We start from the raw sequence: 11,777 nt of genomic DNA on the forward strand, positions 1-11,777 counted from the left end.
CTCAGTATTTGATACACATAATGCATGCTAGTATTCTTAAGTTGCATTAAATCTGGTCCTCGGTGCATGCTTGTGCTCTTTACTCTTCTTAATAGATAATTATGTTCTATTATCCACTTCCCCTGTGCATGCTCAACCTGTGTGGGATGCATAGTTACATATATATGTTGTTGATACCTACTGTTATTATCATTGTCACGGGACCTCTCAATTTCTAGGCGGTGTCAAATGGCTTTAGACCTGAAATCCGTACGCAGTTCCTCCACCAAGACTCACCACACCCCCTCCTCAATGCCTTCTTATTCCCTGGCAGCATCTGCCCTCTTCGCTAGCCATGACGTCCACACACCCGCCACTTCCTCCTCCCCTTCCCCTCCACTGAGTTCGGCCTTCTCTCCCAGGTTGTGAGAAGGACAACATCCTTCCCTCCTTCCTTCCCCCCTGTGAACCCCCGAGGCCTCTGCCTTCGACTCCACGTTTTTTAACCTCACCTTCCTCTTCTACCACCACGTACGTAACGTTCCAATAGCTGACTACTTCGAACGGGTCCCATTTGGTAGGAGCCTTCGTGCCAAAAGCAAAGGTCCGAACTAGCAACACCTTGATGCGTTTACGTCCATTCTCAGCCCAATAGCGGCGACTACATACAATTGTAAAGGAGAAAAGTTCCTGTCCTGCCCTGCCAAACGCTTCGTACAAACATAGCCTGACCTGCCTGCTAATATAGTAGTAGGCGAGGTCCGACCACGAACTCAGCCCGGGTGGCCAGTGGATTATATCGAAAAGTCTCCGGTGTCCAACCAAAAATCAGCTTGATCGAAAGAAAATTTCCCTTGTTCTAACCGAGCAGATATCTCAAAAGATTCTTGAAAGTTGTATCTGCCTCTTTGCAAGCAAGTTTAATAAAAACGGACGAGTATTTACAAAGGAACAACTGGCTATATTTTGAGCTGTCAACAATGAATAAATAAATACATATGCGATATGAATTGAAATGGACAAACACCTACAGAATTCACTTGGGAACAAAATGGAAGAACATAGGAGGAATTATTTGAAATTCCTTATGATGAGGCTGATTTCTTCCATTTCATAAGAGACTTCAGAAATTCCATTACCTGCAGAAAAGAAAGTAGGGCATATTGCATGTGGTTATAAATTAAAGAAGGTATAAATTCAGCTAGCAGCACAAACTTGAAAGAGAGAGAAAGGTTATCATACCTCAGATGGATCTCTAAGAGAGTAGAAGGCATTGGAATCTTTTGGCACTGATGACACTAAAATACCATAGCCATAGTTTCTCTCTCTCAGAACCTATTATGAACATCCAGAAACAATATTAGATAATCCTATCTAATGGTAGTCACTATGTAAACTAAATTCAATGCCACATTATTTGCTTGTACTCCTAAATCAATCATTTTTATATACCTTGAATGCATCCTCATCAGTACGGTCATCTCCAACATAAATCGGGAACACATCATCAATATCGTCTAGTCCAAGGGATTCAAGCAGAAACTCAACCGCTTTACCCTTGTTCCAGTCGATCTCAGGGCGGATCTCTAAAACCTGATCCATAAGGAAAACCACAATGGAAGTTATTATTATTATTATTATTTTGATGAAAAAACCTCAATGGAAACCGAGAAAAGATTAGTTTCAACAGAAAAATACAAAGAAAATATCTACTAAAATATTGTTTTGTTTTTACCTTCCGCCCATGGGTCAATCGCAAACGAGGGTAGCCCTTAAGGAGATCATACACGCGCTGTGCAACCAAAAACCAACTCTGGAGACCATAGACCAAGAAAGAAAAGCTTTGATTAAATTCCAAGCTCAATAACATGCAAATATCATTTTCATAATAAGCCAGCAAGATCATGACACCGACTCTGAAATTTAGAATTTACCTTTTCATCTACAAGGCGGTAATGTACAGAGACACAAAACTTGTTGTTCTCAACCATTGCACCTTTTATATCTTTAGTATTCTCAACGAGGGAGCAAAAAACCTATCATCCCAAATATGCATCCAGGAATCAGTGGTACAACTAGAATCATGTGATGAAAGAAATGTAGCTGTAGATAACAGGGACCATATACCTCGTCCATCAGCGGTAAGAACTCACTAGCAGGCTGGAACAGATTAACCTCCTTACCCTAGAAGGAAACACACCAAAAAAGTCAGCAATTGAATAGACATAGTATGACACCTGCAAATCAATTTGGCATGCATGAATTCTTAATCAAGAATAAAATATGATCTGTGCAAAAAAAAGGCCTATTACTATCATCTTTTTGGTTGATGACCATATTAACTTGACAAGGAATCAGGAAAATAAGTATCAACGCAGAGATTTGAGTTGATAGTGTCCTAGATCTCACATGGCCAACTCTCTGATACACTAAGCATACACAACAAAGCAACTCATATATCTTGTAATATTGCAGTGCATTGTAAAAGAAATATATATATTATTTTTTTGCCAATATAATATAACATTCGAGGATATGGGACAAGGTTCAAAGGAACAAGGACATAAAGGTCTTTATTTGCCAAGCTGCTGGAAAATTTAACCTGATATGTATAAGGGATTTTTCACCTGCTTGTCAGTAGACCTAATGCACTTCGGATGGTCACCACTGGACTCAGATTCTCTTACTGGGCCCATAATGTCCATTCCATGACTACCAGCATAATACAATTCTGTTAGTCTTATGAATTCAAACACCTGAGAAATATCCACGGACACTGTGTGTTAGAAGCTTGTACAGTACATGGGCAATTCAAATAATATACTCATATAAGTACAAGAAAATAAATAAAAAAAGAATAACATGTAGCCTTACCTTATCACGACGCCTTCCACTAATAATTGCAGTTGGAAAATATTTCGCAACAGCTTTAACAGCAGTACGCATCTGAAAATAAAACCAAATAGCTAGTCAAAGGCTAATAATTGCAACACAAGTAGAAACCAGCAGATATCTATGAATATATCAGAAAATCAATTATCTCTTGATTAGTGTTGTAATAATTTCAAAGTAGGGAAATGATTTTACCGCTCTAGTCATATAAGCATGGTCAGGGTTGTCCACAATAGGTGATAGAGTTCCATCATAATCCATAAACAATGCAATCTTCTTGCCTTTGGCACGAGTTGTAATTTGTTCCAGTGAAGATAATGCTGATGGATATTTCAACTGTAAATAGAGTTTACTTCAGTTCCATAAATAGTCATATGCAATGACTTATACAGATTATACTCGAGATGTTTCTATATTCACCGGCAAAGCGAACATACCATCCAGGTACGATATGCAACATCTTGTTCAGCTGATGAGCTGACATCCTTGTTTAGCTTTTTGCGAGGAGGTGATGAAGATTTCATGGCATCCAGCCAACCACTATGACGGACATCATCGAGCTTACCAGGTCTGGGCTTTCTTCTGGGTCCTGTTAAATGCGAACCAGAAGGACATGTAGGTTTCTTCCTAGAAGGCAATCCTAATCTTGACTTGTTTACGGACACCGGGTCAGTGAGAACAGGGGAACTACTTTTTGTCTTCAAATCCATTGGATCAAGATCACTACCAATATTATCTTCAATAGAGGTATGATACTAAACTGCCAGCTCGGAACCTATTAAATAACCTCTTCTGCACCTATGTATTCACCCAACCCTTTTGTCAATGAAAAACCACCTCTTTAGTGTCTTCTTGTCACTGCAGTCCTGAGTACGGTCGTCCATTAAGCGAAGGCTACCTGAAAACTGATGACCAAAATTTTGTTAAAGCGACAAATAAAAAAAAAAAAAATCCTGCATAAAAATCTAAGATCAACCGACGACATACCTTGTCATCGCCAGAACTAAAGAGCATTTATACATTTGAGCTGGAAGTGGTAGAGATGAGTCAAAAGAATCACTTTGACCAGATGAAACTATTCACTGCACACTGGGAAGGTTCCACACTTCAGCTGATGTTACCCAATTTTTTTTGAAAAAAGAATCTATTCGCTGCACATATGGGAGAAGAAGAACAAATTTAACCCACCGAACATGGATTACTGCAAATAACTATATTTATGAGAAAACAAATAGGACATTAAAGACAACATATAAACTTGAGGGGCGGCATAATCATAGTGTTAGGTACATATACATATACATGAATACATACATACATACATAATTACAAAACAAATGTCATAAAGTTGCTTCCGCAGCATAAGAGACGACCTATGAATCATAAAGTTGAATCTTGCCTTCCCCAATATACAATCAGACCTCAACAGAATTAAATATATCACATGTATTTCTACATCATTTTCTCACAAAATTAACATGTGTCTTCCAACTGTAAAAGAACCTTCTGTTCCGATAAATCTATGTATACATTTGAAGGCTTCCTTCAACCTATTATTGTGCTAGTGATATAGAAGGAGACCCAAAAAATGAAAGAGAAAAGAAACATACCAAAATATGCAGTTAGGAGTGGGAGAAAACCAATCTTCCTCTTAATATTATGTTTCCCATCAGCAAGATGTAGTAGGCAACCAACCTAGTTGGAGTCAAACCCTTAAAAAGCGCACGAGGCCAGACGATCATATTATAAAAGCTAAAACATCACACCTCGCGCTTCCATCAAAAAAAAAAAAAAAAAAAATCATATCATAAAAGCTGGGTCTTGGTACTCGGGAGCTGCCATTAGCAAATCTAGTGCTCAATTCAGTAAATTTACTGTAGGCTAACAAATCACTTCATTAATTTATCTACATGTGTTTATACATATGGTCAGATAATCTACATGTGTTTTTACACATTGTCAGATTAGATAATAGTATATGGAAGTAGCATGGCAAACCAAGGGTCACTGCGCTCTTCCCGTAACACATAATAGGAACACACCGCTTTATGACAGAAATTTAATGGCAGTACAACATGATCATAAAAAATATGAAAGACAGCTCAATTTTGAAAACCCTTTCATTTATATTAATTCAATGAAACGGACGACTTGGCTTCACCACATCTTGGTTCTAGAGAATGAAAAAAATATAGCAGCATAGCCACGCTACCGTGAACATTAGATGACAAGTTCCTGCACATAATAAAATCAAATCTCTCCATACAAGTTTCCCAGCACAACTAACACCCCTAATGAAATGGATATCGGATTATGCCCTTTGAATGACCGCTAGCATAATAAGATGGTATACATTAAACTAATAAATTCTAAAGCAAAAAAAAAAAAAAACCTAACTGTGAGAAAAAGCTGGACTTTATGAAGTCGTACACCATGTGCCACGCGGAAATTCGCAACATAAGGTAAACCCACCTCAAAAAAACCCAAAAAAATCACATGTAGTGGTGAAAAAAAGAGAGCTGGATACGTTGGGCAAACCCACAAAGGCCCACATCACATATAAGGAAGAAAAGATGCAGCAAACAGACGTACAGCGCCCAGAAGCAGCAACTTTGTTACTAAAAACGCAAGGTAAAGAGCGCTACTAAAACGACTTAACAAAGGGTACGGATGATGAGTGGGGACCTTCTACAGCTAAAAGAAAAAGTAAGCTAAATATAAAAACTTGTTAAGCGTTACAAAATGTCAGAAACAGTAATTATATATCTAACTGCTTGTTTTATTAGACGCTGGGATTCCATCAGGGGAGCCGGACTTGGGACCAAGGGGTAGGCTGGGCTCCCCTGTTTTGCCCAATAGAGCTATATATAGCCTGATTACAAAACATATAAGGGAGCAATGGGCAGCCAAAGAATAACGGAGACAACGAGGCAACGCAAGCCGGTCGGTATACAAGCAAGCACTGCAAGGCGGCTTTTTGCGGCAACAATAGTCTGTGGAAAGTACCCTCGATTTCCCAAAATCTACCGAGGCCGCAGAGGACGGAATACCTCCAGAAATCGAGTAAAAGACAAGAAATATTAAGATTTCACCACCCAGATCCAAACAAGAAGGTACATGGAAATCAAGAAGATTAAAAAACCAACAAACAAAAATTGTCAAGAAGAAGATTAAAAAAGAGAGAAAGAAATCAAAACAACGTCAAATCATAGCATAAACAAATATATATATATATATAGAGAGAGAGAGAGATCAGAACGATAAAATAAAACAAGAAATAGTGGAAGAAGATATTAAAGAGTCGACAAAAAAATTCAAGAAAGTTACATGAATCTGAATCTACTGCACTAAAAATCAAAGCCATTGCCAGTGGACCGAATATATAAGAAAAAGAATCATATATACCTGATCGAGAATCCAAAAAGATGAAAACCAGGCTTCAAGATCGACGCGATCGGATCCTCGTAATGCAGCAGGAGAGGGGGAGAGATCGGGCGAGGTTCGGAAAGAATCCAAGCGCTAGAAAGAAAGAAAGAAAGAAAGAAGCGAGCGAAGAGAATAGCGGAAGAGGAAAAAAAGAGCGGAAGAAAGGGAGGAACCGGTCAAGAGCGAGGGACAGGATCTTAAGAAACCCTAGAAAATCACGGAGGAGAGCAGGGCGACTTCAACGCAACAAAGGCGAGAGATAGGAAGGGGAGAAGAAGGGAAGGCTGAGAGGCGAGGCACGGTATTTATAGGGTGTTTTGGCGGAGGAGACGTGCTCCTCAAGGAAACGGCTGTTGATTTAGGAAACCCCCACACCAGAAATAACAATGAAAAACTCCAATCTCATGTACCCAAAAAAAAAAAAAAAAAACCCTCCAATCTGCCAAATATCTGTGGGCCCCGCCAACTCATTCGACTCCCAAGTCACGCAAAGCAAAACTATTTAACCCGACCAACCAACGTGGCGCGTTTATTTTTTTTGAGCTCCCGAGGGAACCGCCGAAGTCAATCTCGCAGCACACGGGAAGTCCGTGTTGTTTTATTATATTAGATTAAAATCAGGTCCCTCCTCCCCATCTCGGCCACCCGTTGCCCGTGTCCGGCAGAAACGTGGCGGTCGCTGTCGCGACCCTGGAGCCTGTGGGCGCCACGGCTTCTCCGCTGGCCGCGTGGCATCGCGCTGGATCCGTGACCCGCCACGTAAGGGCTGATACTGTCGGCTCCACTGTCGTTTTTCTAGAAAAAGGGCAACTGGTCAACCGGCGAGAGACCCGCACGTGCCGATGGCGGTCAAGTGCGGGAACCGGTCACGTCGAAGCTCGTGCTGCGGGGCCCGGCGGGCCCCGGCCGAGCTGGCCGCGACCTGGCGGTGCTCCCGGTCCAATGGCGAAGGAAAGGTCGGAGAAAGTGGCGGGGAAGTTAAAGCGAGCGGGGGCTTTTTGACCGAGCTTGAAACTACCCGCTTTCTCCCAACAGTGGCATGAAACAACCAAATCCCCCCATAAAGGCTGGTTGGACTTCTCTGGCTGCTGCCCTCCAGAACATACACTCTTCACGCTCCCTATTTTAATTAGGTTTTGGAAAAAGCTACGTCAAAGTATTGTTTTACACGGGATTAGAATATTCTTGGGACGCGAAGGTGGGGCTTAGAAAAGACTTGTACACAATATTTAAAGCAAGGTGAAAGAAAAGCAGAGGAGAGGGTGGTGGAAATTTACGAGGGGTTCACACTTGGCATTGGCGGTAGTTGGAGGGAAATGTATTGTTTAAGGAGGAGCCGCGAAACGGACGGACGACTGCAAGTACCGGACGATTTCTTTCCACTGAGATTGAGAGGACTTTTTAGAAGGTCGGTTTGGGAGTATCGAAAAGGAAATTTGGCAACGAAAGAGTGGGCCGACTGAACCTTTGTGGCTGGTCTAGATATCAGTGCTGCCACAACGTGGGAAAATGGGATTTGTTGGACCGGGATTTGTTGGACCAATGGGGCCTGACACCTTGTCAAGTTGGTGGAAAGGTAGCCAAGACTTGAAGCTCCTCCTAGATTAAAATATAGTCATGTCGAGATCATTGAGTGGAAGAAAGCTTTGCTATAAAAAAAAAAAAATTATGTTAGGGAAATTAATTTTTGAACTCATGTTACGTGATTAGTTGGTAGGATATCATAATGTTGTCCAACCAAGTTTTAGATCAGCAATGACAGCATTGTTAACCTATAAGTATGATTATTATTCCTCTACGAAATACAAGGACAAATCTTGGTTGGTGCATCATCAAGGAAACAATATCTTTTGACTAAATAAATTAAAGGATGAAAGAAAATTTGTCACGTACGTCATGGAGAAATTAAAAATGGTGTATAAGAGTCTTACCATTCCTCGAACACATAAGGCTACAGAATGGATTATGGTTAACTCTGTGTGAAATTTGGTATGGAATAATCATCCCAAGATCAAAGATGATATAGGTAGAGGCGACGAGATTACCGTATTTGGTTGCACCATGATGATCCTATATGGCAGTCATCTCAAATTGTCATCAACTAAGTAATGAAAAAGCTATCCTTAAAGTCGGGTATCCAAGATTACCCCAGGATAGTAATCTAAGGCTGAAATTTGGGGCAAAGATATCCTTCGATCTATCGAAAAAAATTGATATATTAATATACTATTAATATATTATATCAATATTATATATAATTATAATATTGGTATTGCATATATTATATTTATGATATACATTATATTAGAATGTATTATTTATTATATTATTATCATATTATTATTCAATTATAATTTTAAATTATAATGGAAATATATTATTATAATCTATATTTATATTATGAAATCATTCGATATATAACTTCTATTTGCCTTATTTTTTAATCAAAATAAATATTACGATTAAAATAAGAATATAGTATAAGAATAAAAATATTAATCCTGTAATAATAATTAATATGTCAATAATTTATTGTAGTATATTTTATATGATTATACATATATTTTATGAAATATTTTATAGCTTTGGTATTATACGGTCACTAATCTTAGATTTCTGTGGAATACCAGATAAGTTATGCGTAAATATTCAAGAATATTTATTCACTAAAATATAGCATATCAAATGCAGTGATCTTAGATCAGCGAAAATTATATTAACCTCGGATAAGGATCACCAATAATCTAAGATTACCTTTGTGATCCTATTTGGGTCAGTAAACACTACTTAAAGTGAGGGTAAAACCATATCTCTATTGAATGCCCATTTGTTAATCTCGTGAATACTTGCATGGTCTTATGTACTACTTGATAATGACGTTGTCTTTCAACCAAGACCATTTGCCTAATGAAGACATATACTCGAGACATGATTGCTAAAGAAGGATGTAGAAGCAAGTGATTTGGAATTCCCCTATTTGATGTGTCTCACAAGTTAGAGACTAAAGGACTGATTTAGTTTGCTGGAAGAGGGGGGGGGGGGGGGGGGGGGGGGGGGGGGGGGAATGTGGTTAATAGAAAATTAGAAAAGTGTCTCATATTTGGCAGGAATTCTCAAAAAAGAGAGATAAAAAAATAGCTTTTATGTAGGAATAAGATTTTCACATTTCGGACTCATTTAGTTTATGCAAAGAAGAGGGGAAAGCGCGATTAATGGAAAGTTAGAGAAATATCTCATATTTGGCTAAAGTTTTCAAAGAAGAAAAATGAGAAAGTAGCTTTTTCATGGGCATAAGATTTTCATATTTCATGAAAAAGAAAAATTCATGTGGGACATGAAAAAGTTACTTTTCCACCAACTGCGGATTAGATAAATTTTTTTTCAAAAATGTCCTTAAGATTTTAGATAGAATGGGATAAAGTATTTTTCTTTATTAAAAGCATAACAGAAATTTTACGCAACTTGCCCAAAAAGTAGATGCTTAACTAAAAATAAACCACTCTGAAAAATGTCACTTTCACATGGTCAACCAAAAATGCAAAAACTATTTATTCGGACATTATATATTCATGCATCAACTTCTCAGAAAAATTCATCGAAAAGAAAAACTCATGTGGGACATGAAAAAGTCACTTTCTCACCATCTAAAAATTAATTTTTTTTCCAAAAACGTTCTTAAATTTTTAGATAGAATGGGATAAAATCTTTTTTCTTTATTAAGGGCATAATATATACTTTACATTACTTTCTTAAAAAATTAGATGTTTAACTAATTATTAGCCATTCTAGAATATACCACTTTTCATAGCCAACCAAACATACAAAAACACATTTTCTAGTATTATATATCTAGGTATCATTTTTTCAGAAAAAATATTTTGGTAAGAAAAAATTATACCCGTAAATCAAATAACTTCTAAAGAGTAAACAAAAAAGCTAGAAGCTGAGGTAAAGATAAGACTAATAATTAGCACGAGAAATTTTGAGGTTTAAATTTATTCAACCATGTTGAGTGAAAGATCTTTGTGGATCAAAAGAGATTAGTTTTGAGGCAACGAGAAAGAGGCATCTTAGAATTTAACCTAAAAAATAGTAGGCGATGAGACAAGATTTGACAATATACATTAAAGTGAGATTTTGGTGTGCTGAATAAAATACGTAAGATTTAGGTTTTCTAGAAGGTGGAATTGTTATTTTCCCTTTTTTGTTGAATGCAATTTATTAAATATTTGAAATTTGTGATGCATGGTAGTTTATTTCCTACAACAATCATTGAGATACATACCATGATTTAACCAAGATTATAGTATAAGGGAGAGGAAATTGAGGTAGTAGAGGTGATAGGAGCGAGAAATTCTTCTCTTTTTTTTTCTCCTCCTTAAAAAAGAGAGGAATTTTTTTCTTGCCTTATATAAAAATATTTTACCTTGGCTATCTTTATGGTAGAGTCTTCTGATGCCGTGAGTTCGTGCAACATGGACATAAAATCTAGATTTTGTTTAAACAAATGAAAACTTTAATGTTTCTCGCTAGCTTCTAGTATGGAAGTATGTAAATGTCATCATCTTACATTGCATAATTAATTTGTTCCTTCATGTGGAAGCAACTTGAAAGGTTGCCAATATTCCACCAAATATACTTTTCTAATTTTTATGGAGTGGAGTGCCATTCATGTACCCTTTGACTTTGTGATTCTCTTGTGTATGTTGTCAATCAAGAGAGATTGCTTAGTCTATACTTATTGATCTATATAATATGCATGTATGGTGAAGTGCTATATAATTAACAAAACTCTAATGTTCCTTGTCAAGTTCCATTATGGCAAAATGTAAACCTCTAAGGACTGTCCTTGCAGTCAATAACTTGCTCTTCCATGTGAAAGCAAGGGTTAATGATGTTTTATCAAATTATGCTTTCCAATTTTTAAGGAGTGGAATGCTATTCATCTGCTCATTGACTTATTCACATGTGTGTATTGTCATGGGGGATTGCTTAATGTAGGTTTATGGGTTTATATGATTGCATGTATGGTGAGAACACTTGGTTTAATTGTAAAGATATAATAAAAGCAGTTTCTTTTATAAATTGTGTTACAGGAACTGCATAGGATTCATGCCCAAGATCATCTCAATTTGTAGATCATCTTTATCAATATAGTTTTATCTTGTTTTTTTATTGAGTTGTTCTTTTCTTGTTTTTTTTTTATTGAGTTGTTCTTTTCTTGTTTCTTTTTTAAAAGTACAGTGAAAATGCCATATTTCAGGTTCAAACCTCAGACATCTCGTCAAAACATGTGGTAACGGAAGGGTCATTATCTGGGTAACATGATTTTCTCTAAGTTCTAAGTTTTTCTTCTTCGAGTAAAAGATTTAAGATTTATTCTAGATACTTCGTCATTGGTAAAAGAGAAGGTAGACACAATGCAATTAAGCTTCTGATTTCATTATATCAATAAATATGGGTTGATTATTCCCTCCCAC

The 11,777-nt window shown here is 37.4% G+C and overlaps 1 protein-coding gene across 5 annotated transcripts; it reads right to left on the reverse strand.

Moving 5' to 3' along the window:
- Window positions 1–833: 833 nt before the first annotated feature.
- LOC148703247 (putative trehalose-phosphate phosphatase F) lies at window positions 834–6,869 on the reverse strand. Of its 5 annotated transcripts, none has more exons than XM_089924038.1 (13): window positions 6,277–6,586; window positions 4,482–4,566; window positions 3,859–4,022; window positions 3,309–3,776; window positions 3,067–3,207; window positions 2,854–2,925; window positions 2,607–2,735; window positions 2,107–2,163; window positions 1,914–2,015; window positions 1,715–1,792; window positions 1,432–1,572; window positions 1,222–1,314; window positions 834–1,118 (listed from the first exon to the last, which is right to left on the reverse strand). In XM_089924038.1, the coding sequence occupies exons 4-13, from the start codon at window positions 3,579–3,581 to the stop codon at window positions 1,065–1,067; spliced, it is 1,140 nt and encodes a 379-aa protein (XP_089780164.1). In that variant the 5' UTR covers window positions 3,582–3,776; window positions 3,859–4,022; window positions 4,482–4,566; window positions 6,277–6,586; the 3' UTR covers window positions 834–1,064. The 5 variants fall into 5 exon arrangements, with proteins under 5 accessions (XP_089780164.1, XP_088579919.1, XP_088579918.1 ...); XM_088723793.2 differs by having other exon boundaries at window positions 4,482–4,643; XM_088723792.2 differs by lacking the exon at window positions 4,482–4,566 and having other exon boundaries at window positions 6,277–6,869.
- Window positions 6,870–11,777: the final 4,908 nt, after the last annotated feature.

The sequence above is a fragment of the Phoenix dactylifera genome, chromosome 6 (genome assembly GCF_051530095.1).
Source record: "Phoenix dactylifera cultivar Ajwa chromosome 6, Ajwa_hap1_PhDact_Kaust_v1.1, whole genome shotgun sequence".
NCBI classification, from domain to species: Eukaryota; Viridiplantae; Streptophyta; class Magnoliopsida; order Arecales; family Arecaceae; genus Phoenix; species Phoenix dactylifera.

Coding starts and splice junctions, on each gene's coding strand:
- LOC148703247 (XM_088723792.2), bottom strand. CDS start 3,581: ATGGATTTGAAGACAAAAAGTAGTTCCCCTGTTCTCACTGACCCGGTG. Junction 3,208..3,308: donor TTGCATATCGTACCTGGATG/GTATGTTCGCTT, acceptor CTCTATTTACAG/TTGAAATATCCATCAGCATT. Junction 1,793..1,913: donor ACCGCCTTGTAGATGAAAAG/GTAAATTCTAAA, acceptor TATGGTCTCCAG/AGTTGGTTTTTGGTTGCACA.